General features: G+C 51.9%; 12 protein-coding genes across 12 annotated transcripts; 6 read left to right on the top strand and 6 right to left on the bottom strand.

The window, feature by feature from the left end:
• Window positions 1–261: 261 nt before the first annotated feature.
• Window positions 262–1,454, top strand: EURHEDRAFT_460941 (putative C6 finger domain protein; the record flags this gene model as incomplete). Its single annotated transcript, XM_040784689.1, has 3 exons — window positions 262–346; window positions 393–755; window positions 805–1,454. 3 exons carry the CDS (start codon window positions 262–264, stop codon window positions 1,452–1,454), a joined length of 1,098 nt encoding a protein of 365 aa, XP_040636872.1.
• Window positions 1,455–3,042: 1,588 nt separating this feature from the next.
• EURHEDRAFT_167707 (uncharacterized protein) lies at window positions 3,043–3,858 on the top strand. Its single transcript, XM_040777830.1, has one exon. It carries the CDS (start codon window positions 3,308–3,310, stop codon window positions 3,845–3,847), a length of 540 nt encoding a protein of 179 aa, XP_040636871.1. The 5' UTR covers window positions 3,043–3,307; the 3' UTR covers window positions 3,848–3,858.
• A 1,983-nt stretch (window positions 3,859–5,841) lies between these two features.
• On the top strand, window positions 5,842–8,533 carry EURHEDRAFT_404631 (uncharacterized protein; the record flags this gene model as incomplete). The annotated part of the gene is made up of 2 exons (XM_040780324.1): window positions 5,842–6,242; window positions 6,292–8,533. 2 exons carry the CDS (start codon window positions 5,842–5,844, stop codon window positions 8,531–8,533), a joined length of 2,643 nt encoding a protein of 880 aa, XP_040636870.1.
• Window positions 8,534–8,664: 131 nt separating this feature from the next.
• Window positions 8,665–9,255, top strand: EURHEDRAFT_167657 (uncharacterized protein). Its single transcript, XM_040777829.1, has one exon. It carries the CDS (start codon window positions 8,796–8,798, stop codon window positions 9,090–9,092), a length of 297 nt encoding a protein of 98 aa, XP_040636869.1. The 5' UTR covers window positions 8,665–8,795; the 3' UTR covers window positions 9,093–9,255.
• A 6-nt stretch (window positions 9,256–9,261) lies between these two features.
• EURHEDRAFT_379595 (uncharacterized protein) lies at window positions 9,262–9,815 on the top strand (the record flags this gene model as incomplete). Its single annotated transcript, XM_040779192.1, has 5 exons — window positions 9,262–9,276; window positions 9,325–9,346; window positions 9,395–9,502; window positions 9,557–9,742; window positions 9,805–9,815. The coding sequence occupies 5 exons, from the start codon at window positions 9,262–9,264 to the stop codon at window positions 9,813–9,815; spliced, it is 342 nt and encodes a 113-aa protein (XP_040636868.1).
• A 6-nt stretch (window positions 9,816–9,821) lies between these two features.
• Window positions 9,822–11,023, bottom strand: EURHEDRAFT_532506 (hemolysin-III family protein; the record flags this gene model as incomplete). The annotated part of the gene is made up of 3 exons (XM_040787223.1): window positions 10,319–11,023; window positions 10,039–10,266; window positions 9,822–9,977 (listed from the first exon to the last, which is right to left on the bottom strand). Exons 1-3 carry the CDS (start codon window positions 10,901–10,903, stop codon window positions 9,822–9,824), a joined length of 969 nt encoding a protein of 322 aa, XP_040636867.1. The 5' UTR covers window positions 10,904–11,023.
• A 220-nt stretch (window positions 11,024–11,243) lies between these two features.
• Window positions 11,244–12,372, top strand: EURHEDRAFT_404629 (IPI1/TEX10 family protein; the record flags this gene model as incomplete). The annotated part of the gene is made up of 3 exons (XM_040780323.1): window positions 11,244–11,291; window positions 11,332–11,410; window positions 11,462–12,372. 3 exons carry the CDS (start codon window positions 11,244–11,246, stop codon window positions 12,370–12,372), a joined length of 1,038 nt encoding a protein of 345 aa, XP_040636866.1.
• Window positions 12,373–12,401: 29 nt separating this feature from the next.
• EURHEDRAFT_460909 (nucleobase cation symporter-1 family protein) lies at window positions 12,402–14,109 on the bottom strand (the record flags this gene model as incomplete). The annotated part of the gene is made up of 2 exons (XM_040784686.1): window positions 12,402–13,921; window positions 13,974–14,109. 2 exons carry the CDS (start codon window positions 14,107–14,109, stop codon window positions 12,402–12,404), a joined length of 1,656 nt encoding a protein of 551 aa, XP_040636865.1.
• A 64-nt stretch (window positions 14,110–14,173) lies between these two features.
• On the bottom strand, window positions 14,174–15,290 carry EURHEDRAFT_414754 (uncharacterized protein). The gene has a single exon (XM_040782517.1). It carries the CDS (start codon window positions 15,217–15,219, stop codon window positions 14,344–14,346), a length of 876 nt encoding a protein of 291 aa, XP_040636864.1. The 5' UTR covers window positions 15,220–15,290; the 3' UTR covers window positions 14,174–14,343.
• Window positions 15,291–16,185: 895 nt separating this feature from the next.
• On the bottom strand, window positions 16,186–18,274 carry EURHEDRAFT_517122 (putative G1/S-specific cyclin Pcl5; the record flags this gene model as incomplete). The annotated part of the gene is made up of 2 exons (XM_040786536.1): window positions 16,186–17,798; window positions 17,860–18,274. 2 exons carry the CDS (start codon window positions 18,272–18,274, stop codon window positions 16,186–16,188), a joined length of 2,028 nt encoding a protein of 675 aa, XP_040636863.1.
• Window positions 18,275–21,204: 2,930 nt separating this feature from the next.
• Window positions 21,205–22,178, bottom strand: EURHEDRAFT_414748 (uncharacterized protein). The gene is made up of 2 exons (XM_040782516.1): window positions 22,085–22,178; window positions 21,205–22,029 (listed from the first exon to the last, which is right to left on the bottom strand). The coding sequence occupies exons 1-2, from the start codon at window positions 22,100–22,102 to the stop codon at window positions 21,334–21,336; spliced, it is 714 nt and encodes a 237-aa protein (XP_040636862.1). The 5' UTR covers window positions 22,103–22,178; the 3' UTR covers window positions 21,205–21,333.
• Window positions 22,179–22,413: 235 nt separating this feature from the next.
• Window positions 22,414–25,279, bottom strand: EURHEDRAFT_414747 (uncharacterized protein). Its single transcript, XM_040782515.1, has 2 exons — window positions 25,256–25,279; window positions 22,414–25,196 (listed from the first exon to the last, which is right to left on the bottom strand). Exon 2 carries the CDS (start codon window positions 24,907–24,909, stop codon window positions 22,564–22,566), a length of 2,346 nt encoding a protein of 781 aa, XP_040636861.1. The 5' UTR covers window positions 24,910–25,196; window positions 25,256–25,279; the 3' UTR covers window positions 22,414–22,563.
• Window positions 25,280–26,549: the final 1,270 nt, after the last annotated feature.

Raw genomic sequence — 26,549 nt, 5'->3', positions numbered from 1 at the left:
AAATTCTACAATCCAACTTTTACACTCCTTTGCTGTTCTTTGTCTATCCTTGATTGTACTTGAATACTCTCTATCTCTAACACCTCAGGCTCTAACCTCACTGAAACTCCTCGTGCCGCATCATTCGACATATCTGAACATCGCACATCTCAACATCCTCCGAGATCATACCTTCTTTCTTTTCAGAACCCTGGTGTATGGCCATTCTCTAATTCTGCGATGCCCGCCGTGGTCCAAACCATGCCCTCTCATCCCGGCCCCATGGACTCGACCATACCCCCCTCTTCCACTCCTACCGACAAGAAGCGCAACAAGCTGGGCTACCATCGCACGTCTGTCGCATGCGGTAAGTTATCTCATTCGAGTCGCACTGTATTCTGCTAATAAAATAGTGCACTGTCGCCGTCGCAAGATCCGCTGTCTAGTTGCCGCCGATGATGCCCAAGGTCGCTGCGAAAACTGTATCCGTTTGCGCAAAGAATGCCAGTTCTTCCCAGTCGATCAGCAGCCTCCGGTAGAAAAGAAAACCCGTCCTAATTCGCGGCTCGACTCCTCTGCTTCCACCGACCCCTCCACGGCCTCTTCCTCGCCTCCGATTGTCAGCGGTCCTCTCGATCAGCAGCAACCACAGCAACAGCAACCAGAAACATTCTTTTACCAACCGATGCCGTTGAATGCTGCTCCAAATGTCCATGGAATCCCACCAAATGCGCCTTTCCCCGGGAACATGCCGCAGTTTGCGCCAGGTAGGCTTTGTCGGGTCATCTGCATAGATTGAACAACACTAAGTAGAACCCAACACAGGCGAATTCACATCCGCTTCTCTCGAATCCCCCGTCCCCTGGGATGAATTCACCACGGTCCCCAATGATCCCCAAATGCTAGCGACGCTCAACGCCGCAAAACCACAATCCGCCATGATCGATCTCAGCCCTACCAGCGTCTGGAGTGGCGACATGAGCTCGATCCCCTCCAACGCCTCGCTTCAGACTACCCCCACCGTCCCCTCGCAGCAACCCGCTCAGGCCCTTGACATCGCAAACACCCCCGCGCAAACATTCACCATGCCAGACGGCACGGTCTGGCAAGTCCCTCCACAACCGACACGGTCCATGACATTCCCCGCACAGCCCGACATGGCAGCATCATATCCACCACCTCCTGTTCCTCCAACTTCAACACCGAATCAGTTTGCACCACCAATGGACCCCGATCCAAAACACAGTGCATCCCCTGCAGCAGATCCAATGCAGACCATGACCATGTCCATGTCATATCCCGGCACACAGGTCTCCAACCCCATAGGTTACCCAGTATGGCCAGACGCAAGTGGAATGGCCGGAATGAATGTCGTCCCCTACCCGGTCTTCACCCCAGAGGCACCGCAGCAGGGGACACCATTCGGGAGTCCACCAATGGGACATGGACATCCAGGACACTCGCCTCAGGGGTAATAGAATTGATTGAATCGCATTGATTACGCACATGCATCACTGCATCAGCACTTTCCTATGGTTTTAATTACTTGCACTGCATCATTAGCCCTTTTTCTTTCCTTTGTTTTATTGCATCGTCCATGGCTGGTTATCGTGGGCGTCTGGGTGGTCTTTTTTTTTTTTTTTTTTTTACAAATCTTCCTTTCCTTTTCCCTGCATGGACGGGTCCATTTGCATACATACTGGGCTAGATCTTGCTCTCTTTGATTACTACTTCCGGGTTCAACTCGATTATGAGCTACGTGATATCGAGAGCGTGAGTGGTTCGAACGGCGCTCCAATATAATATTATTCTTGTCAATTTGTTGCATCAAAAGTCCGATTAACGATGTGTACTGTATATAGTCGGCCATTCAACATACATACCGAAACGAGGATTCATGTGACTGTCTACTCTGTACGTCTGACTGATAACGAGATCTGAGATCCGGGGAGATCACCCCAGACTAGTAAGCACGTCATCGGATTGATCAAATGGGGTATTGTGGCCGTTCTTGGTGTAGAGAAAGAGTTCTGGAAAGAAACGATTGATGTCATTGGCTTTTGGTCTTTTCTGGAATTGGGTGGGAAAGTCTTTTCGCGCTGGTTTATCTTTATCCGTCTTTCACCAGACAGCACAGTTTCAAGACTCGTATACTACCTAACGTTGATACCCCCTAGGTTCAGGCCATGCTAGTGCTCTGCCAATGCGCTTGAACAACCACTTCCTCATGATTCTCTAGCCTTCATAATGTTCGCTACATGCAACTGCTCTGGATCCGTACGTCGCAGACGACAGAACAGCAGAAGCAATTCACTGCTGCAACAGGTGCCAGATGATCTCTCATCCACTGACGACGACATCCCACAATTCAGCTTTCGCCAAGCAAGATCCTCACTGACAAGAGTTTTGGTCCGGATGGGTTCGCCACATACCTTGGGAGTGCCCATCCCTAATAGTAATGCTAGCATGCCTTCGTTTATCTTGCAATCCACTCTACAAAACTTCTATGCAAATTAAAGCATTGCACTCTGTACGATGTGGGATACACTGCCTCAGGTACCAATGGGTTTCACTCCCGGGGTTATTTCCCGATGCCCAGACCTCGGCCGTGCGTTTTTTCATCGTACCCCAGTGTCTTGCAGCACCTCTACTCTGTACCAGGACAATGCTGTGTCGTTCTCGACGCAACTCCATGGTAAATTGGGTGGTCTGGGTGTCTTTTCGTTGGGATAAGAGGTACTTTTTTCTAAACATCGAGTACCAGGGACTGGCATCGTGGATCTTACCTCCCGGCTGATGGATCACCATCAATCCTCCCGTGTCCAGAAACAATGACAAAAGCATTCCCGGCTAGATGAATAAGAACAGACCTCAGCCACCACCCCCACAATGACCCCTGCGGAATACAGTCATCACAGTCTCCAAGCGGAGGGGCGACACCCGCCACGCTATCAGCAACGCGCATTCATTGGGTAAAGAGAGACCGGACTGCCACACGGGTCAGAAGTCACTAAAGCTCTCGGGATGATCCCTGACAGAGATGGTCTCGACTTATCCATCGCAGGAAGCTTCAACGAGTGTGCTTTCAGTGACAGCGGCAGGATGATGCAGAAGAGTTTATCGTTTCCTTTGGCGGTATGCATCGGCTCAGGAACCGGGTTGTCAGTGCGTCGAGGACTCCGTATGTGGTGGTCCTGGTTGATCTCCATGCGTCACCAATGCCCCCACGGTCCACGGTCTGATAACTATAAAGGCCGTCTCTCTGGAAGGTTCAGTCTGTCCGCTCAATCAACTTTTCCCTCAAACTCGTGCTGTTCATACCTTCAATATGAAGCTCACTGCCTTTGCCCTAACTGCTTTCTTGGGTTGTGCTGTCGCGCTCCCTCAGCTTGGTCAGCTCGGCAACCCTGGACGGGGGCCTCCTGCTTCCTCTGACTTGCCCACTCCGGTGTTCTCCTCTGGCAACCCCCAGCGTCCCACTGGTGTTTTCGACAGGCGCCAGCTCGGCCAGCCCGGCAACCCTGGACGGGGACCTCCTGCTTCTTCCGACTTGCCTACTCCCGTCTTTTCCTCTGGCAACCCCCAGCGTCCCACTGGTGTTTTCGACAAGCGCCAGCTTGGCCAGCCCGGCAGCCCTGGCAGAGGACCCCCTTCTCCCGGCGAGGTCCCTGGAAGAGGCCCTCCCGCTCCGTGCGAGATCCCCGGCAGAGGACCTTCCGTCGATGGCAAGGACGGCGCTTGCACTCCGTTGAGCTCTACCCCGTCGTCTTCGGTTGCTGCCAGCAGCTCTGGCTTTTCTAGCGCGCCGACAGTGTCTGCCACCCCGACGCCCAGCTCGACTCCGGCCAGCAGCGCGTCGCTTTTCTAAGCCAACGACAACACTGCACCGTTCATGGAGCGAACAAACAATGATATAGTGACGGATCTGGCATTCGATACGATGCACGATGGCTGTACATAGATCTTGCAGGTAGACAATCTGAGCTTATATCTGACGCGAACAGACACGAACCCACGAGGGTGATAACATCAACCAATGGGCTGATTGATGTACCCCGGACTTTTGAGTATCCAGGGTTATGCTATCAGGATGCACACAGGCACGTGTGCCAAGGTAGTTTGTCATGTGATGTTTCAAAGTACGAGCATGGACTCGTGTGCCTCTACTCCCTACCCCAGGGGTACGGATACGACGGAATACGGAGGGCTCCGTCTCCGTTCATTGCCACTATAGGCAGTAAGCATTACCTGCCGTTGCCATAAGGCTCATGCGAACAATTCCTAGTAGGAGCTCCGTACAGAATGCTCCGTACATACAGCAGTTTCACATAACAAAGTACATACTACTGTATAGTAGTGTAAAAGCAAGTATATGCATGACAAGGACTATTAGTGATGGCAGCTTATCAGCTTATCTTCCTTATCTCATTTTCGCGATCCACCATTCAAGTCATCGAGTCAGACCCCGCATCAGGTTCTGGTCCGGATGCTTGGGCCGTCGGGTAGAATAGGACTACTCCCGGAGGAATAGTCCTATTCTACCAGTTTAGTACAGAGCAGTATACTGACACAACCTAAACGGATTGTTCCGCTACTCGGGGCATCGAGGTCGGCCCGATCTCTCGGGGAGGACTCTCCGTGCTAGTACTAGTATATCCAAGTCTCGCATGTATGTACTTTTGTTATTCGGCCGTGTAAAGAGTACTGTAAGGAAATCCGTAGGGAACGCCGTATGCGCAGAGTTTACATGGGATATCACGAACTGTAGCTGAATAAACTCGCCAATTGCATAGCAGAACAGGAAAAAGAAAGGGCAAAGAAAAGCAAAGAAGCAAAGAAACAACAATAGAAAGAAACAGAACTAACCAATGCAGGCCACAACCCCAGGTCCACTGCATGCAAGTTAGACAAGCTTGTTAATATCATTATTAGCACCATTTTTAACAGGAATAATCTGATTAGTAGTGCTTATAGTAGTAGTTTATTCTCTTACGGCGGAAGTGTAAAAATTCGTCTCTCTTGGTACAGTATTTCTTTTCTCTCTGCTCCTCTGCTCTGCTTCTCAAGTCATATTCTCTTTCTTTTTCTTTTTCTGCCTCTCTGACCGCATTCCGCCTGTCACCGTTCGCGGATTACAGCCTTCTCCATCACCTCCACTACCACTACCTCTACCGCTACAACAACAACAACTACTACTACTACTTCTACTACTACTATAACAACTCCTCTACAACCACAGTCACTGCTATCATCTATCAGGATATGTGCGTCTGGAGGGTCTAGGCCCCCAGGCAATCACAGACACTGAATCCACGCTCATCCTGCCTCCAAGCAGACAGACAGACAGCCAGCCAGCCAGCCAGACAGAGACAGAGTAAGCCACTCAATCCTGCATGTTCTTTTCTTCCTTTTGCCTTCTCTGCTCAATCTGACTCTCTCTCGTCCACTCAGAATTGTTTCTGCTCCTCCTCTTCCCCCCTCCTCTCTCCTCCCCGGTCGACGATCCATACGAGACAGAGCACGTACATACCACACACCACATACAGATATCCTGCACACACCAAGTCCAAGCGTTAAAGGCCTTGTTCTTAATTTATTTTCATTATTATAGGTGCATCTGCATCATTGGCCTTGAACTGCTTCGTCTACGGCGGGTACACGGGAATTGACCGTCTCCTCTTGCCTGCAGCTGCTTATCAACCGCCCAACACTCTCGCTTTTCCGTCTTCTCTCCTCTCTCTCTCCTCATTTCCCCTCTCGTTTCTCTTTCCCCCGTCTTATCTTCTCTTTCTTATCTTCTATCTTCTTCCTCCAATCTCCTCTCTCGGCCTTTTCTTCCAATCAGCTTATATTAAAAAAGCCATGTCTGGCTTGGACCATGGCGGAGGACATGGGGATGTGCGACCGAATCAATTCGCCGGCTTGGCTGGCCTAGATACCTCCGACGCTGACCGTTTCTCGACTTCCTCAACCAACTTTCACGATGATTTCCCTTATGGCCTTCCTCCCTTCAGTCCCCGGGAGTCTTCCCACCATGGGAATTTACTCAAAGACTCCCTCTTTCCTGAATGGGGAAGTGGCACCACACGACCTGATCCGGAGGGCCCCGACGAGATGCAGAAGAAGGACCCGCTAGCCACTCAGATTTGGAGGTTGTATTCGAGAACAAAGGCCCAGCTGCCCAACCAGGAGCGCATGGAGAATCTCACTTGGCGGATGATGACTATGAATCTCAAACGCAAGGAGCGTGAACAACGCCAATCGTATGTTCTCCCACTGGAACCGACTCTGTACAACGTCTAACTAATCCAGTACCGACAGTGGTATCGCCCAACTGCGCCATTCCAACCGAACCTCCACCGCTCCCAGCACTTCGGCCACGACCACCACCACCGCCCCCACCGAGGACACCTCCGATCCCATGAATCTCGATGATTTCATTGTCCCCTTCGAGTCCCCTGCGGAACCCTCGTTATCACCCCCCGCGGGTGACAAGTCCCACGCCTCTGCCATCCCTATCAAACATCGCAGCCATCCCGACCCCGAGGAGCCCGTCCCCGCCTCATTTCCCCATCCGCCCCAGGAACAGCGCAGGAATAACGAATTTGGCTATGTCCAACGTCGGGTGCGGAAGACTAGCATCGACGATCGTCAGTTCTTGGCCAGTTTCCAGGTTCCCACTCGCAAGCGACCGGCAGAATCGTCGCCGTTGGTACCGCCCATTTCAAACAGTATGCTGGCCCACGATCCCGATCTGTCGTCTGGTGTTCCCGATTATTCCTTGGATGCGTCGTCGTCGGCATTTGGCCTTCACCACTCCAACAATGCTAACCGTCACCATAACAACAACAACAACAATAACCACAACCACAGCAACAGCAGCAACCCTCATACTTCTCTCCCGTTTGGCCTGGATACCTTTGGCTTGGATGATCCCATCTTGAACTCCGCCGGTCCATACCAGCCTCATTTCACCTTCTCCCCCCACGACTCACCGATGACATCGGGTAACCCGTTTGCCAACCTCTACGCTCACACGCCCTTGGCCTCCTCGCTCAACTCCACCGAACTCTTCTCTCCACCTCCATCCGGGTATCAGTCGACTGTCTCCACTCCACAGGCGTTGTACGAAAATGAGCAGTCGATGTATTTCGATTTGCCCACGGCCGATTCCCGCACGCAACGTCGTGTTCCCAATTACCTCGCCCAGCGATCGTCAAATCTGTCTGCCTCGCTACATCCCCGGTATATGTACAATGGGAATAACCGCGATTCCCGCCAGCAGCAGCAGCAGCAGCAGCAGCAGCATAGCATGGGACAGGTTGGTGGGTTGTCGTCTGGCTTCCGAGCCCAGCAACATATCAACCCTTCACACGTGCTGGGGACAACGGACTATCCCAACACCAACAACTCCCATTCGGGAATGTTCTCCTTTGGCGGAGAATCGGATAATGAGGACGATGCACAAACTTTCTCCGAGCACGGCGGGTTGGCCATGCCGGCTGACTCGATGGACGAGCAAGATGAAGATGACGATGGAGACTCGGTCATGAACTGGGAAGCGCAGATCCCAGACTCCTTCCAGTCGCTGCCCGGGTTTGGTCAGCACCGCAGGCACGTCACGATCGGATCGCCCGACATGATGGACGCGAACGATTGGAACAGTCTGAATCGCACACATGGATCGGTGGCGTCGGTCAGTGAAGTGCGTAACCGTGAGCAGGATCCTCGACGTCAGAAGATTGCCCGCACGGCATCGACTCCCAACGCTACCCAACTACTACGCCAGAGTATGCAGAACAACAATACGCAGCAACCCTCTCCCAACACGCCGCCCGAGTCGGGTCTCAACAGTGCTGCCCCATCGCGACCGGCAAGTCCGAAGAATGGCGAGCAGGGCAGCACTGGCCCTACCACTTGTACCAACTGCTTTACTCAGACGACTCCTTTGTGGCGGCGTAACCCAGAGGGCCAGCCTCTCTGCAATGCCTGTGGTTTGTTCCTGAAGCTGCACGGTGTCGTCCGACCGTTGTCACTCAAGACGGACGTTATCAAAAAGCGCAACCGCAGCAGCGCCAACACTCTGGCGGTGGGCACCTCGCGTTCAAAGAAGTCTTCGCGCAAAAATTCGGTGCAGCAGGCATCTGTAGCAGCAGCCACCGCGAGTCGTCCGCAGACAGCCACGACCAATTCGGAGTCCCCCCCTGCCATCCAGGGAAGCAGCACCCCTGCAAGTCGGAGTACCAATTCGATGGCCAAATCTGGTGTTGTGCCCATTGCGGCTGCACCACCCAAGTTAGCCTCGGCCTCGAACTCGGGATCAGGAATTGGACAAGCACGAAGCGCCGTACAAGTGGCACCGAAGCGTCAACGACGGCTGGAAAAGGCCACTGACGTGGAGGCCACAGAAGACAAGTCCGCTGCCGCCAATCGCTCCAAGGTGGTACCATTGGCCCCTGCCATGCCACCTGCAGCGGCCAATCCGGCGAACCACAGCATTGCCGGTGGACAGGGAGCGAGTCAAGAATGGGAGTGGTTGACCATGAGTTTGTAAGCAGAGATGCTGCATCTCTTTCCTTATTCGTTTTCTCCGTTTTCTTTCATTCTTCATACCAGTCACGATAGACACGACCTATGCCGATTCTGGGACGGAGTTTTGACAATTTGAGCACGGTGTTGGGTGCACAACTGCGCCGCTACGATTCGAATAAAAAAGAAAACGGGTCAGATTTCCTATGATTAAAATGTTATAGTTTATGGAATAGCGATCAGTCGGGCAGCCACCTGATCCAGGATGTGTGCATTTCTGGTGGTTAATGATATACGGTCAGGCTGTTAGAACGGTTGTTAGGTGTTTTGCGTTTGAGCTTGTGTGGTTCTGTGGTTCTGCCTTTTTTTTTTTTTTTTTTTTTTTTTGTTTCTGTGTTTTGATTGATACAATCGCGTCTGTCCGGCCAGCCTTGTTTCTTTTCTTTTCTTTCGTTTTGGTCTTCATGTGTTTATGTGTTATGTGTTATGTTAAAAGGCAACGGCCGGGCAGAAGTGCGCATGTCTATTTGATTTATTCGGGTTCTTTTATTGATGTTCCATGGATGCCTTATCTATGTTTATGAATGCATTAATCAGTTACTTCCTTTTGGATCGTAGTTACGCTGGTTGACGGGAGAATGACCTAACCGGAGTAGGGTTCCGTAGTGTCCTCTACTTATTCTTTCTTTCTTCGAGTAACAATAAACTTCACAATACTTAGAAATCTACTACGGTCAACGATACAACGACACTATGCCTGGAATGATGGTAAGTCACTCGTTTTCAACAGAGCCACGACTAATATCAATATGACAGGGCGACAACCAATCCCCGGAGGGTACAACACCCCTACCAACTATTCTCTGCTCTCTCTAACAAAAAGTAGAAGCCTCTGACCCCATAACCCCAACCATGCAGCCTGAAAGTATGGCCTCCAAAGCACGCCAATCCGCCAGCAGCGTTGCAGAGCGTATCGCCGCGCCCTTGCAGCCGGGTACTCCCCCCCTTTCCAGTAATCAGAACACGAAAAGAGATGCTGACAAAACAGGCGATACAACGCCCACCACCCGCCGTATGTCTGATACACCCTCTACCAGCCGTGTCCATGGCAAGGGCAGCGGCGTGGACGTCGGCGAGGGCTGGAGCGACGTGCAGGCGCAGAAACAAGAGGATAAAGGCATGATGCAGTCTGCGCAGGAGATGGTTGCGAAGGCGTTGGGGGGTGGTTCGCGGGGTTTGTTTCCTTTCTCTAGAAACCAGGGTTGGTTGTGATAACTAACGTGATGTGTCTGCCAGGATCTAGCTAGTTAGTGCTAGGTAGCAATATGACATCCCCGGGAATAAGTATAATCCATGGCACTGAGTAGACCGGCGATATGCGAGACGATGGCAAGTGTAACAAAGATATGCCATGTAGTGTGTGAGTGGCCCCAGTGTCGAATTTGCCGGGGTATGAGGATTCGGGAAATCTTGTCTGCAGCCAGCACCGTGAGTATTAGATGCTGAACGGGGTCGGTGGTTAAGACACACCTCCCAAAACCAACACCCTATAAACAGCAGCAATCCCTCGAGAAGGTAATAAGGAACCCCGATATTCCAGAGATACACTGGTCCCCAAAGAACCCACGCATGAGCAATCGGCGCAAAAGCAGATAACCCCGTACCAATGAAACCACCCAACCTCACGCGACGCCATTCCGGCCCACTGAATCTCGGATTCAACAGAAACACAGCATTCATCGAGGAAAGCACCACGATCTACCCAGTCAGTCACACTCATTCATATCCAGGGTATAGGAGGCATGCATACCACTCCCCAATAAAACCACTTAACCCCCGGGCAACAATAAAACCCAAAATGCAACCCACTCCCAAAACATCCCACCATACACCCCATAATCCCCGCATAATCACACCCCAGCAGTCTCCCCGCCACGCCCTCCGAATGATTGAGCCCCGTGTGGTACACCGCCGAGACAAGCAGGCAGATAGCCCCCGAGAGCAGCTGCACGGAGACAACGGTCCAATCAAACTGCGTGAGATCTACGTGTCTGCTGTGGAGGTGCTCGTATAACCACCCAAGACCGACGAAGAGTATCACGGCAGGAATCAGGTGCGAGAAGATATTTGTTGTCTCGTTGTGGAGATATGTCCAGCTGAGGAGGGAGTGCAGCCAGGAGTTGGTGAGGGGGCGGTAGGAGCTGTAGATGTAGGGGTTTGGGTCGTACCAGGGGGGAAGTTCTGTTATGTTTAGTAGGGTTGGTTTCGCTTGTTGCTTGGACTGCTGCTTTGGTTGTTGCTTTGGTTGTTGCTTTGGTTGTTGCTTTTGTAGTTGATCTGGTTGGTCTGAAGGACTGACAGGGACTCGGAAACGCAGGAAAGTGTCGAATATCATTCTGATGTATGCGCTCTGCTGTTGCACGAGTACAGTGCTGTAGAGGTACTCCGTAGAGCCCTTCGGTAGGTTTGATCGATTTGGATCGTGGTCCGAAAACAAGATACTATTGGGCTGTCATAAGCTTAACCCAACTGTATATAATAATAAGTAGTAATAGAGGAATGCCTAAAGATGCATATGCTGATTCTGAAGAATATGTCGTCTCCTGAATTGTAGTCTGTGTCTATACTAGTCTCATCCCAATCAGGAAAGCGCGTCACGTGAATCACGTGAATTTAAAATTCCTCTCTACAACAAAGTAGACGCAGCCAACGAACGACCAACAACCAACGCAAAAATGGGATCCAGCAGTAAAAAGAGAAAGGAGAAGCAAAAAGACTTCCAGGTACGTCTCTCAATCATATAGATTAAACAGAAACTAACAGGCGCAGAAACCGAAACTCAAAGTCGGCAAGGCAAAGCCCAAGCCAGACAACTTCACAGACACGAGCTTTCAATCAAAATGTAAGCCTATCACCTCGGCTTCATCAATGTAAAGCCTCTAACGAAGCGAAGCAATCACCCTAAACCAACAATCTCTCCGCCTCTCCGCCCCCTCCAGCAACACCCAATTCACCCATCACCTCTCCTTACTAACCTCCAAATCCGACACCCAACGCCGCGAGTCCCTCTCGCACTTAACCACCGCCATCACCTCGCGGCCAGTGGACTCTCCTATCCCGCAACCAGTAAGCGTGATTCTCCCAAACCTCCTCCCCCTAATCCTAGACGCAAGCACCAGCGTGCGCACGCAGCTGCTCAAGCTCCTCCGCGCGTTGCCAGCAAGGGATATCGAAGACCATGTCTCGCAGATGATGCCGTACATTCGTGCGGGAATGACGCACTTAGCGGTTGACATCCGCGTGTCTGCGGTAGAGGTATTGGCGTGGCTTGTCGAGGTTGCGGGGGATGAGGTAGTGTCCTGCGCCGGGGGGTGGATTAAGACGCTGAATTGCTTCCTTTCTGTGCTGGGATGGCATACGGAGGAGTCGGCAAAGTGGTCTGCCAATCGTGCATCGTTTGGGAAAGCGGGGAATCAGGGGAAGGCCATGATCAAGGTGTTAGGGGCGTTTGGGGGATTTTTGGATGCGGGGTTAAGCGATGTTGACAGAGATGTGGATGTGGACGAGGGTGTTGATGTTTCGTCGGAGGGCGGCGAGAGCTGGGCCTTCCCGCTCTGTCAGACGGAGCAGCATATGATCCCCAGTGCGTCGGTGCCGTATGCATATCTGAATTTGTTTGGGCAGCCGCGCGACGAAGAAGGGGAGATGTATGAGACACGGGAGGACCGGTACCGCGTGTTTGCGAATCGGTTTATGCCCGCTGTGCAGCGGGGGTTGGAGAATGCACGGCAAGAAGGTGGTGAGATTGGTCGCGCGTCGTCGGGTGCAAGCAAAGCGTTGAAAGAGGCCGTTGCCAGTGTTTGATTGTACATTTACGGACATAATACCCTGCATTATACTTTAAACTCTTTATACTCGTCCCTTTCAACCTCCTCAATGCCCAGCCCCGTCAAAACCCTACCTTCATAAATCTCATCCGCAAAAACAGCCCTCTGCACAACCGTCTCCCTCGCCGGAAACCACCAAGACAAACCAACATACACACCACTCGCGCCTACAAAGCCCAGAAACCACCCAAACTGATATGGATGAATCCCCACTCCAACCTTCACATCACTGTTAACAGAATGAATCAACCCCGGTAAACTCGGCACCACACCCGCCAGAAACGCAGCGATGGCTCTCCAGTTCACCCCCCAAACACTAACCTCCTTTCCAGCTATCACGCGCGCGAACGAATATCGATATATCTGATTAAATGGCTGATACAGCGCGAGCGTATCGTACTTCCGATGCTTAACGACCCAGTAATCGCATAACATAATGGCGGCCACCGGTGCGAGAAAGATAGCATACGCAGACATGAAGTTAAGGAAACTCTCCGCGGACGCGAGGATCTTCCACGGCACGAGACACCAGCTCAGCAGCGCGCAGAGTAGCTGTCCGCGACGGATGTTGAAGTATCGTGGTGCCAGCGCGGCGAGGTCATTTGCTGCTGAGATCGAGTTTGCTGAGATGTTCACGCCCAGTGAGGCGAGGACGAAACTCGCAGCTGCGAAGAACCGACAAGCCCGGCTTGTCCAGTTGCTTATCAGAACTGTCGGATCCCAGGGAATCTCACCAGTGCCACCATAATACCGCACCTGTCCAGCAGACGACGCCGCAATGCCAATGAACGAGATAAACGTAAACACAATCGGCAACATAGGCACATACAACAACTGCCACTTCGCCGAAACTCGCGAGTACCGCGAGAAGTCCGACTGGTTGACACTGGTCGTTGCATAATTTCCGAGAATCGAGGTCATATTCGCCAGGAACAACCAACTATACGTCGATCCTGAGATTGTAGTCGACGACAAACTTGACTTCTCCTGGAACATGCTCCCACCCCCTTCAGCGACAAACGCCCAGATGAGTATGGCAACCCATGCAATTGGCACAAACACCGACTTGACCACGAACAACCACCTCACCTTCTCCGGTCGCACACACAGCAACGGCAACTGCACAATCCAATATATTGTATAGCCCACCATACCCTGCGTGGTAATCCCCTGCCCCTCCGGAATCCCATTCCCAATGTTCAAAAAACTAGGCCAAATCGCCCCAATCATAACCCTCACCGCATTGCCACCGTTCACATTATGAATCGCGAACCAAACCACTGCCAACACCAATCGGGATAGAATAGCAATATACGAGCCGTAGAACCCCCAGCTCGCGCGCGCGATCACGGGAAACGGCACATGGTAGATAGCACCGACGGCGCCGTTCGCAGCGATGACGATGGAGATGATGAAGAAGGCAATTGCGACGATGATGAGGGCGTCTTTGTAGCTGAGGCCCACGGCGAGGATGCTGCTAGCGAATTGCCAGGTGCTGACGTTGAAGGCGTCGGAGATCCAGTATGCTTTCCTTCATTCTTAGTATTTAGGGGTATTGTAAGGGCCATGGGGGCGCACCGATGAAGCTTATGCTACCCCAGTTGCGTTGGTGTTTGGGGACTGGGTCTAAGTCTAGGTTGGTCCATCGCGCATTTCCTGCTGCAAAGGTGGATTCGGGGCGGGTTACTTGCAATCGAGGGCGTTTTATCTTCATTGTGAATATATGTACATATACAGGGTCAGTTGAATTCAAGAGTGAAAGAAAACAATCATGATGCAAGGAGGATTGCGACAACGTAGCATCGACCGAACTCTTATAAATCCCCGAGTTCAGCTGAAGATAAGCTACTTGGACATAGTAGATAAACAACCACCACTGAGAGCCACAAGTTAAACCACAGCGATAAGATAATGCATTCATGTCTCATAAGTACCTTTCATGCGCAAATTACTGCTTCTCCCCCGGCAATCTCACATCCTCCCAACCCCTACCATCGCCAACACCCTCCACACTTCCCTCCCTCCGAACACCTGCCCACTCATTCACATCCATCCATCCAATCTGCTGCACATCCCCAAATCCCCCAATCCAGTAAACATCTGTTACCACCAATCTCGCCCAGAAACTCGCGTGCGGCGAGCCCCGTTTATGCGGCAACCACACCTCCGCATCGGGATGCGCGCGCAAGTAACACTTTTCTAACGCACTTTCGACATCCTCAGGAATCGGCTCGGGGAATGGCTCGACGTATCCGAATAACGTGACGCGGGGGAGCCCGGCAGGACTTAGCGGAAAACCGGGGTAGATCGGTTCGGTGTCGTTGAGGTGGTCCCACCAGTCGAGGGAGAGGGAGATGTTCGATCCGGCGGCAGTGTTGCGGAAGGTTGTTGCGACCTTGAGGGCGAGGAGAGTCGGGTTGCCATCTCCGTTGTTGGCGTACTCGTAGGAGGAGGGGAGAGCTTCGTCGCAGTCGGCAAAGTATTCGCGGAGGCCAATCGAGTGACCTGCAACGGACGGCGGGGTGTGGCCGGGAGGTAAGGAGCCGGGGAAGACCGTTGAGGCGACGCCGCTGGTTGAGAGAGCGAGGAGGCGACGAGCCATAAGAATAGAAGTGAACCAAGACGGGCGGTTCATTGGCTCGATCTCACTACCGGAAGAGCTGTGGTCGACGTAAATCGCATCCTGGTGGGGGTTGGTCGCAGGAGCAGACGCTCTCTGAGCATCACTCAAAAACGCCTGTTCCACGAGTGCATTGTCAGGCAGCACCAGGGGAGTAGCAAAGACAGCAAAGAGCTGGCTGCTCAGCAGCAGAAGGGATTTCATTCTGTAGTATTCAGATGAGGAAAGCTTGATTCGATTCCTTAGAATGAGGACTGATATAGCTAAAGTACAGTACGTGAGGAGGTGGAGATCTTATCAGATGACACTAGGCCGGAAAAAGACAAACCGAGGGTCACGTCATGTACACGCTTTAAAATTGTTCCGGTGACTCTGGCAACCCCGGTCCGCTCCACCGGATTCCGGTATTCCCCGAAGGGTGACACCTCAGGCATACAGCCCTGCATATACTGACTCACCGGAGATATTGTGGCAATATCGTCTGACCAGCAGAAATTCTCAAAAGTTGCAGGTGCCGCTGCGGTGTGACTCACAGAATGCCCACAAACAGGACACTGACCCTTGGGCGAGAGGTCAGAGCTACACTACGGCTATTGGCTACGGCTAAAGTCCGTCGGTGGTCGTCCAGTGTGAGTAGGATGTTTCCTAAGTCATATCAGTTTGCCAGTAAGACATAGATGGAAATTGAAAATCAGAAATCACTTATTGAACAAAGATTTAAAAAAAAACACCAAGCCATCCGTTCCAGCCTCACTCCGTTTCGCAACAAAATCCGAAAACAACAAGACAAAGAAAATAAACAGGACAGACCGCGAATGCGCAGGACGACAAAATACCACCCTGGCGTACATGATACACGAAGGGACCCGGGTCACAACGCCAGATCCACTTCCATTTTCAACAGTAGGGTATATACACATGCAACAAAGAAGAAACCACAGCACAAGGGGGGGAGGTCATCCCCCCAATCGACTTTTGGTCGACAGCCCAAGACATATAGACATGCCAGGCAACTCTCTCGGTCGACGAGGAGCAAAGGAGTGTAAGACTGTAAACAAGCGAAACTTTTCCCTTTCTAGACAGAATCCACCAATGGGAAGGAAAGAAAGAAAAATATTTTTCTTTTTTTTTTAAAAAAAAAAAAAGAAACCATTCAGTAAAGGCTCCTTGTTATTCCAAGTAGTACGTGCGTACACTCGGATTCAGAGCAATCTTCTGTGCTTCACTGCCGCAACATGCACGCTTCATGCCTGCGGGGCCAGAAAGTGCACTCATCTGGAGCGAGTTCAGCGGCTGGTTCGACTCGGGAATCACAAACGACCGGGCGGAAGTACCCTCCGGCCAGCTACCGTCACCGTTGTCCAAGTTAATCAGGTGTCGGACCTGGTTCTGCAGAAGCTGGTCTTCCGATCCCGTGCGGCCACGCTTCCGGCCGGCCGTTGGAGGTTGCGGTCGAGGAACAGCGCCAGACAACTCACACAAACTCCGGGCAGCCTCCTGATCGACCGGGGTACCCAGGGAGAAATGAGAAAAGTCTGGAACTTGGCCGACAGATGTAGTACACCCTTCGGGAGAGCTGTAGATCCCACCGGATTCATCAATAGGAGAGACGATAGTCACCATCTGCTTGCGGCTCTCCCGCATGGAGTGGTTGAGTGTCGCCTTGACTGCCAAACGCGTCTGCTGAGAAGGTTGAGCAGCAGGGCCCGATGCATTAGAAGAGACCGACGAAGACCGGGACGAGCGGGCAGATGATAGCGTGGAAGTGTCCGAAACCATCGACTCCGGAGACGACGCAGATGAGGTCGAGCGAGCCAGGGATGATCGACGGACCGCCGCCGGGTATCCATCAAATGAGTTCGCCTTACCAAAGCTCAGAGGGGGGCGCTGGTCAATAGTTGACCGCGCCATACCCATGTTCTGAGCCTGCGACACGGCAGCACAGATGGATGGCCGGCGGGGACCAAACGAGGTAGCACTCGCAGCAGGAGTGGATGCCAGGCTCGACTGAGGCGTCATCTGCGGCGTCGGGAGCATCTGAGGCCGGTGAATGGAAGGAGGATACTCCATCCGCGGCATCGGCTCCAACGGCATGGGAGCATTTCGTCGCAAAGATGGGACCTGCTCGTGAATAGACGGCAGACTGGTGTTAGCAGCCGGCTCGTAGACAGCGGGCATGCTGCGCGGAGACGGTGAGTTGGCGACAGACGACTCCCCGCTGGATGGCGGGGTGATCGGCTCAAACTCAATCACATCCAACTCGGGAGTGAGCCGGGGAATGACGGTTCGCCAACAGTGACCGTTCCCAAGAGCAGCTCCGGCTCCGGGGGTGTACTTCAGAACGACATCCGTCCAGCGCTGAAAGGTTGCTTCGGAGATGTGAAGTCTCCAGCCAACCGCTTCAAGGAACATCAGCTCATTCTGGTTAATCTCCAGCGTATTAAGACCCGAGATCTTGCTCCAAGCACGGGCCGAATAGTTGCGATCCTGCAGGTATTTGGAAGCGAGAATCAAAGCCGCAAGGAACATGCGACGACCGCACTGCATGGCCCGGCAGACAGGCTTGTCGCGCGACTGCTCTGTCTGGCTGGGCACATGCGGCTTGATCTTGATCAAATAGTAGAGCGCCACTTGCAGCGTGCTGTAGCTAGTCCGAGATCGACGCAGAGTCTCTTGGATAAAGGTGCGAAGAGGCAAGACGCCCTTGCAACCGGTCGATGAGTCACTACGGAGTGATACTGCGGACAAGGGCCAGATGATCTCAACGATCTGCGATGCGGTGTCTGGGTGGCATGATTTAGCTGACTAGTTATAGGGGAAAAGTTACCGATCATCGTCACTCACCGACGAGGTTGTCGACAAAGTTCACTTTGCGCTCCGACTGTCGCATCAGACAGGGTGGGGGCCGCGCGCAGGGAACGCCGTTGGACTGCGGCACATATGTGCTGGTACGCCGGGGATTTTTGCGCAACTCCGGGGGTACGGCAGCATCAGGTTTGGGAGGGACCGGTCCACGCAGACTCGGCAGCGAGCCCCTTGCAGGCAGAGATTGTTCGCCCTCATGTTCCCAAGCCACATCAACGGGGTTTGTAGAGGTCGAGGAGATGGAACTCTGGGCCGAATTGCCATCTAGGGAGAAGACGGAAGAGGAAGAAGAGGAAGCGGAGGAAGAGACGGACGATGCGTAGGGGGGCGCATAAGCTTTGTAAGAATAAGCAGGGTTTGAAGAACTCAAACCCAAGACGTCCATCCTTGTCATATCCAGGAAGAGATTTTCTGTCGTGTAACGTAAAAGAAGTATTCTCGATTCAATCAAAGAATGACCACCCAGCGAGAACGCCTTGCGCCCGACGGTATCAAAATTCTTGGATATAGCAAGAAAGAGGCAGGATGATAAGGATTAAACCGTGTAGTCAATAAACCGATGGGCAAAAAACCGTAAACGAGAAGCCGAAGAGACCGATGCCGTCTTATTATGATTGGTAGGCGACGGCCAGCCTTTAGAGGAGCAACTTCGCCAGGGTGTCGGTGACGAAGAGAGACGTGTTGGATTAGATTATGAGCGGTCAGAGGTGATAGGATGTGTAAAAACGAGCAGAGTAAAGCAGCAAGCAGCAACGCAAGTAAGCACGATACGCAGTGACCGGTGAATCACAAGAATAAAATTATTCACCGTCCACGGTTCCGATGACCGTAGAGAAACCCGAGTAGATCACGAACGAGTCAAGACCAAGCAGATATGAAAGTGGAAGCAGCAGAGAGGTTTAGACGAGCTTGTTGTCGACGGAGGTCTTTCGGAGATCTGAGGCCAAGGATTCTGCGGAACGGACGATCGGAACGATAGGGTAGGAATCAACAATGTACATTTTGTAACTTTCGAGAAGGCGGAAGGATCGAAGTAGTTATATAGGGGCCAGACTGGCGAAGCAGGCAGGCAGAGAACTGCGATGCTATGCTAGACCAGGGGGAGACGCTCGGATGGGGGCGGAGGATAGGGAAGGCAGAAGAGAAGATAGACTAGGCTGCGGTGGACATAGAGTCAGCGGTGGTCATGATGGAGGATGAGTGAAAAGAGAAGATGAGTACAGAACACAGGAGTAGAGTAAGATATAAAAGGATAGGTATGACTCCTAGCGGACCCGAGCGAACCGCTGCCTGGAGAGGGCAGTACAGGTGACTAACAGGGGAGAGGCGACCCAGTAGTGCCCGTCCAGTAGAGCAGTAGTCACGAAAGCCGTGGAACAGACAAGAGATATTGACTGATCAAGGGATCGCAGATGGCAATAGAAGAAAAATTGAAGACTCACTGTTCCTGTGGCAAGTCGGGGAGTGGCAAGAGGCGAACCAAACGAATAAGACACAATATTAACTAACCAGCCAACCAGATAGATAGAATAAAACAGACAAAGATAAACAGATACAAATAACTGGGAAGAAAGAGAAAGAAGACAAGGAACCCCCCGTGTCTTTACTAGAGAAGAGAAAAGGAAACGAAAAGGATAGAAGGAAAGAGGGCAGAGAGACAGGAAAAGACCGATCGGAGAGTCTGCAGACGGAAGCGTGCAGGGATTCCGAGTTTCTACACCACCAACAAGTACCGCTGTATAATTACTACATTATTACTCTGCACCACACTATTATTCATTGTTATTTCTCTCTATTTTGTACAAGTACTCTCGATGCAGTGGTACTTTGACAAATTCCTGCCAGCCACCTTGACTCACTCGTATCCACCGTGGCCTGACTTGCATCTGTCACCCCTCTACAGAGTACAGAGTATTCTCCTCTACGGAGTACTACTCCGTACTCTGTGCTCTGTGCTCTGTACTATCTAAACACATATTCGTCTCTTCTCTATAATACTCTCCCTACGACTACGACTACGACTACACTGTAGATACATGTGCATAGCCTCCGCTACCAACTCAAAAGCGTACACTACCCCGAACCAATCATGGTCTGCCTAATGCAGCGCCGTGACACTCTCCTTCTGCGTTGGGGATAGTGTCCTCCACCAGACGCAGCCACTCAACGCACTAATCTTAGAAATGGCGTCATGTACAGAACACGAAGGACAAGTAGAGTCGCTGCAAAGCAATGCGAGCTAATCCATTCCAGCTCGTTGCAGCTGGCGTACTACTGTATTATCCGTGGCTGTCAGAAGTACGGAGTACTATTCTATCTCGGAGTCTTCCTCCGATCAACGCTATCGGGCGGGAATGGAATACCTCTCAACCTACCCTAACCAGTGCTCTGCTGTTGTCACAACCCAACCACCGCCGATACCCAATCCAACCTGCCAGCGGTGACGCCCTCCCAGATGCGGTCATGCCCATTTGGAATACCCTGCAGCCGTTCCTGTTGTTCCTCGTAGGCACCGATCTCCACCATGCCACGGTGCCCTGACATTCAAATGCTCTGCGTCAGTTCGTCATTGGTCGCTGCCAGCTTGAGCTTAAGCGCGCCTAGGTCCAACGTGTCTGTCGCTTGCCATGGTCATCCGATCTGAGGTAAGTGGGCCGGACACTTTGTTCTATGGGTTACAACTCAGGTCGTAGACCGCTTGGTAAGGCGTGTATCGCAGGGCGTTAAGGGCCGGTCGATGCGGTTAGAGCGCAACACTATAACCGTGATCACCTCATTCAGAATCTTCCAGCATACTTCGACGCATGAAGCCAAGCCATCGCTCTCGTGTTCGAGTGTCCCTCGCAGACAAGCTGTTGGGTCAGCTGCCACCGGTTGACCGTCAAGTTCAGACATCGTGTGATCTCTCTGGCGGCTTCGTGGTCTGATTGAGAATAGATCAGTTCATCGCTTATTGATCAGGGCCTAGAGGTTGTGAATGGCTGTCTCGTTGACCGATACAAGTCTAAACATACCGTCAGCATGGCCAGGATATATTTGTATTTGTGCGTTGATTATCTGCATTAGGCAATCACCTCGTATCATCGAATCACGGTACACTCTGTAGTTGGAATGGACATTGTTGACTAGTCTGAGCGCATACTTCAGGCACTCACAACATCAACTGAACGGTCAAAGAACTACTAGTGAGTCCAGGAATGCACCTCAGCAAAGCCACCGCTGCTGAATTTATACTTGCTTGGTTATGCCAGGGTATGTGTCTGGTTTGAGGGATATACGCGTTGAAGTACCACAATGTTGTTATGCGGGTGCCGATGTGTATCATGAGGGGCAACGCACGAACCTCACCAGGAATAACATTAGATATATAACATTGCCAAGTATTTACAATAAGAAATGCATCACCGGGTATATCCACCATCCATCCATCCGCAAAGAAACCACCGTGAGACATCATCTAGCTCTCCCCCCAGCCATATGCGCCGCATCATGCACCACACAAAGCAAATACTTCCTATCCGGCACGACCACAATCTCATGCTTCTTCGTGCGCAGCCGCAGTAGCTTCACCTCATCATCTTCCTCCTTCTCCTGTCCTTCGTCACCTTCTTCGCGGGGCGAAGTGATTCCGTTTTTCAGCGCTTCAAGATTCAATCCATTGCTGCTGGGTTTCGAGTCATTATCGTCCGGCGGATGAGAAAGCGACATGCTCAGGTCGGATGCGCTAGAGACAAAGGCGAAGATGTGCGCTGCCAGTGCTTCGGCGTGGGTTGGTTTGTATGCTTGTTTTTGTTCCTGTTCCTGTCCTTGCTGCTCCTCTTGGTGTCCTTCCTGTCCTTCCTGTTGCTCTTGCCCTTCCTGAGACTGTCCCTCCGGTTGTTCTTGTTCCTCCGGCTTCTGCTGCTGCTGCTCCTGCTGCTCGACGGAGGGCGATCTCGGAGTAGAATTAGATGTAGGCGCGTCCTCATTCAACGGCGATGTCGCCTGCTGACGCAACGCCATATTCTGACTATTCCTCCTTTCCAACTCCGCAGATAGTAATCCGGTACTTTGGATGATTGAACCGTCTTTACGGGAGAGGATAAAGGTCGATTGGACGCCGGGGCGCGAGGTGAGGTGGGAGAGGAGAGCAGTTACATGTTGGGGGATCTGTTTTCATCCATTTTAGCTTCTTATTTCTGTGGACAACTGTAGAGCGAATCACCACTGTTTGTTGTGCCATTCTGGCGGGGAGGTAAACCGGTCGAACACGCTGGCAGGATAAGAAGCAACCAGTAATTCGAAAATTCTCGCTCAAATCTCAGTGTTCCAGCTTTCAAGCAGCTCCAGGCCGCTTTGTCTGCAAAATGAATAGAAGATATCTCGCAATGGACTGAATCGCTGTTGTTTTGGAGCGGCGGCCCAATTCACCTCGCTTTTGATGACTAAGCAATAGAACGAGACAAAGATGCAAGGTCACTTTACTTTAATTTACTTTCCAGACAACAATATGGACTTTTTTGCTCTCTGATCAAGAAAAATTCAGATAGATTGCGCAACTAACAAAATTGGTATCATGGGCATGAGTGATAAAACGACAGAACCCAACGCTGACAGATAATGAACGCGATTAATTATACATGAAACCCACCATAGATATACAAATGAAAGAGAAGGAAAGACAAAGAGCGTCAGAGCCAACTATTATGGCACTCTGAGTGAATCGTCTACACTCGACTTATCCGACAACCATCCAAAATCCATATCCTCACCAGCGGAATTGATGCTACTGCGTCTGCTACTGGTATCCAGCCAAGTCTCCCTTCGCCTCGACTTTTCCGTTCGCTCATCATAGCTCGACGGCGGCGTTGTCTTGGACGACGAAACTGACGGTGCGGATAGCAAGGATGCGACTGTTCCGCTGATGAGACTCTCAGCGCTACCCTTATTACCGACGTCCAGGGCTGCGAGGAGGGCGGCTTGGAGGACCTTATTCTGTCGTTCGAGCTGTGCAATGCGCCCTTCGAGGATGCTTATGACGCTCGAGTCATGAGAGTGACATGTGTACTGGGAGTCCTGGGACAGGGGCGACGACCTGCCAAAGCTGCGGCTGCTGCAGTTCTGCGGCGACGTGGACTCACGTTGTGCAGGCTTCTCAATGCGAGGAACCTGCTGTGTTGACCCAGCGGGGTCGACTGGTTTTTGCTGTTTCGCTCGTCGGCGCTTCTTCTGTGCTTGGCTTGGCCAGGGGTTGCGAGCGATACCTTCTTCATCTGAAGAGGGGATGGGGTATTCGGAGCGGAGGTCGTGCTGCTCAAAGCTCGTCCTTTCGTTCCGAATCGGCTCCTGGTAGCTGTTGCTTCGCTGTATCTGACTCGCGCGAAACGCAGGCGCCAATGCTGGCTCGCTATACTTCAACTTCGGGCTCGTAGGTGCAGCCCTGCCACTGGAGCGTGTGGTAGAATCCGGTGGTGGAGTAGGCAAAGGACCTGTTACAGCATCCCTATGAACCCACTGGGTGACCTCCATGCTGCGCCTGACATTCTGCTTTGCATGGCCCCTCGGTTCCTCCGGACGAGCGACGTCCAACGATCGCGACCTCTTTTCGGCTCCCCTCGAAGCAGCCACGTCAAGATGCTGCGCCATTTCCTTCACCCTACGTGCAGGGACTCCCGCACGGTTCCGCTCCTGAGCCGGATCAGGTGTTGCGCATTTCGCAGGTTGGTTTGGGGGATGGCGAGCAGTTTCTGTCAGATGGGGGTTCGAATCAGGGACAGGGCTGGACATATTCCGGATAGGACGCCCCTTTTCCTTGGGTGCCTTTGCATCAGTTGTGACACCCTCGGGCAACGAAGGCAAAGGTCTCGTGGGTGCAGGCAGAGGAAATGCGTTTATGGCATTCATAGGAAAAGCCGAGTAACGAGGCTGTCTGTCTTTGGGCTGTTCCGTCTCTGTTGCCTTCTCTCGCTCGATGCCGGTGAACTGACTGGTAGCTGCTGGAGCTGACCTGGGCTCTTTCGGATGATCCTTGGCGTGCTGTGCGGTGGGAGACGGTAATGCCGATTTCGAAGTCTCGTTCAATGTCGGGAGTTTCTGCTGTGCGCGCTGGGGGCCATTCGCCGGCGGAACCTTGGATAACCGCAATGCTGTTTTACTCGATAATCGCGGCGGGACGGGGTCAGGGAAGAGCTTAAGGGTGTTCTTCGAGGCGGGCTTGGGTTTCGAGTCGGTGTTTTCGGGTTTCTTTAGCTCAGTCGTGCTTGGCTCGGATGGGTTGGCAGGTTTGGACTCTTTGTTCGCATGGTTGGAAGGAGAAGCATTGTCTGCTGGCAAGACTTTAGCAGCCTGTTCGAGCAATCCATCCAGCGCCTGCTGTGCAGAATCCCGTCTCCCACTAGCGATAAAATCCGGCAGAGTCAACGGCTGAAACGGCAGTGCCTTCTTATCCTCCGTCCCCGACTCCTGAGCTACAGCACTATTCATAGAAAAATTCAGGTGACTCAAATCCAACGAAGTAACACGCCCCGACGACATGAGCGGATCACCCATGCATCTTTCAAGCGGATCAGCCAGCCACGGCTGCCCGATGCGCTCGACATCGCGCCGCGAACTCGACTTGCAGCTGGCATGTGAAACAGACTTTGAGTCTGACGGTGTGGAATCGACACTCTCCTTCTTGGAGTGTGACTTCTTGACGGCGGACGCAGGCAGGAGACCTTCTCGCTGCAGGGCGGAGAGCTGCGCTCTGTCCTCCTCGGCTTTGGTCTCGGGGTCGGGGGCATCTTTCTTCTGGCGCTGGGCCAATTGTCGAAGACGACGGTGTCCAGCTTTGAACATCTCGCGAGCACCAGTAGCGGTAGGTGGAGGAGAACCTGAAGAGAGTGAACCGGGTGGAGAAGAAGCAGTCTGAGTCTGAAGATGGTGAACCAAGTCCGCCACGCCCTGGTCTGTCTTAAGATGGCTGTGGTCTTCAGAACCACCCGAATATGGAAGTGGAAGGGGCTGTGTGCTGTTTGTAGAGAACGGAAGCTGTTGTTTGGGGGCAGACATTGTATAATAGAGATGTTTCTGGTGGTGATGTTTCGACAACAACAGCGGACCAGTAGGCACAATCGGGCTGGGCGCAGCTAAGCTCTCGTGCAAGTCGTTCCAATGCCGCATCGAGACGGGAGGTAGGAGCAAGGAGGACTCGAAACCGAGTCGGTCAGCGAGAGGCGAGAGGCAAAAAAGAGAGTTCAGTATTCAAACTGCGTCTCAAACGTCGTGGCGGTCAGAAGGCAATGGAGGAAAAGAGACAGAAGCCACGAGGCAATATTGTCGGAAATATTCGATGAATTCTGCAAACACTCGGGTTAATCAAGGTAGTACAGTCCATAGTGCGCTTGCTCCTGCTTACCAGCTGACTTGTTTACGCCGTTTGATAATACTCAGGAGAGCAGATTAGCAAAGTCAAACGACGAAAAGAAGAAAAAAAAAGAAAAAAGGACAGATCCAGCTGCAAAGGATCGATAGTCCCGATGTTTTATATGATCCTATACGACAGATTGGCACTATGGGCTTCTTTTTATCTCCCCGAATAAGAGAACAAAAAGCATGGCAGATCGCAAAGTCTAAGTCTGTTATTGAAAAGATTTATCGAATTAGTCAAGGTTCGTAGCGCCATTGAGCTATCATCTCGACTTCTTGTATACATGGTAAGATTAGAGTAACCTCGATCGGAATGAAGGAACGAACTGTGTATAGCCCTGGAATGCGATCTGGACCCAGGCACAGTCGCAGCATAGCTACAGATACGGAGAAATAGAGAGTAAGCAATAACCACCGATCATACACATGGAACACGTCCAAGGGGAGGAGGAAAGGGAAAACCCGGGGACGAGGACAGGGACAGCGCAACAAACAAAGGGGACGGTTCTTTGCATTCCCAGCCCAGCCTTGGTACAGCTGGTACAGATAAGAACCAAAGCGACTATTGAAGACTAACAGTCGATCATCTGTCAGTTCGAAAAGTACGAGAAGTAGCAGCTGAGAATGGATAGATCGATTTCTCCGCATCGGGTATTTACAGAGGTTCTAAGTACGGAGTAGGGCTACATCATTTTGTCAAGTACAAGTACATAGTAGGATTACGATGCCATGATTAGAATAAAACACAATTACTCCTGTAAGGGTGCAGCAGTAAAGTACAAGTATGAAGTGTCTTGCCACCCCTGTTGACCTCATAAAGGCACACTGTTCCCGGTATAACTACCCCTCCCACATGCCGCGACGATGCAAGGCAACAAGGAACAAGGAAACAGGCTAGCGAGGAATTACAGCTAATGTGACAGATGCACAAAGAAAAAACAAAAACCATGCCATATGCACAAAAGGCAGCGGTTTGTTTGTGATCGGCTGGAGTTGGACATGTCACAAAGGGTGCTTAGTGTGAGTTTGTTTTCTGCACAAAGAAACTTTGTATCGTCCAAGCGTCGAGTCTCAGATAGAACTGATCATCTGCTTCCTTACATCCATAAACCATGTCGTATGGTCAGTGCTGATATGTTTACGGTGTATGTCGTTCTCTGACTCTGGGTTGAGTGCTCATCTAACAACAATCCGATGCCATCAATATCTCCCGAGGAGTCCATTTCCCCGAGAAATATCCAAGTATGATACTTCCGAACGCCTCCCAATGCTTGTTTTCCTCG

The sequence above is a fragment of the Aspergillus ruber genome, assembly GCF_000600275.1.
Source record: "Aspergillus ruber CBS 135680 unplaced genomic scaffold scaffold00023, whole genome shotgun sequence".
NCBI classification, from domain to species: Eukaryota; Fungi; Ascomycota; class Eurotiomycetes; order Eurotiales; family Aspergillaceae; genus Aspergillus; species Aspergillus ruber.
The sequence above is the reverse complement of the archived record's forward strand: the minus strand, read 5'-3'. Positions and strand labels throughout refer to the sequence as shown.

What these genes read in the sequence shown, in the direction of transcription:
- EURHEDRAFT_167707 (XM_040777830.1), top strand. Translation starts at nt 3,308, where the DNA reads ATGAAGCTCACTGCCTTTGCCCTAACTGCTTTCTTGGGTTGTGCTGTC.
- EURHEDRAFT_167657 (XM_040777829.1), top strand. Translation starts at nt 8,796, where the DNA reads ATGATATACGGTCAGGCTGTTAGAACGGTTGTTAGGTGTTTTGCGTTT.
- EURHEDRAFT_414754 (XM_040782517.1), bottom strand. Translation starts at nt 15,219, where the DNA reads ATGAAATCCCTTCTGCTGCTGAGCAGCCAGCTCTTTGCTGTCTTTGCT.
- EURHEDRAFT_414747 (XM_040782515.1), bottom strand. Translation starts at nt 24,909, where the DNA reads ATGTCTGCCCCCAAACAACAGCTTCCGTTCTCTACAAACAGCACACAG.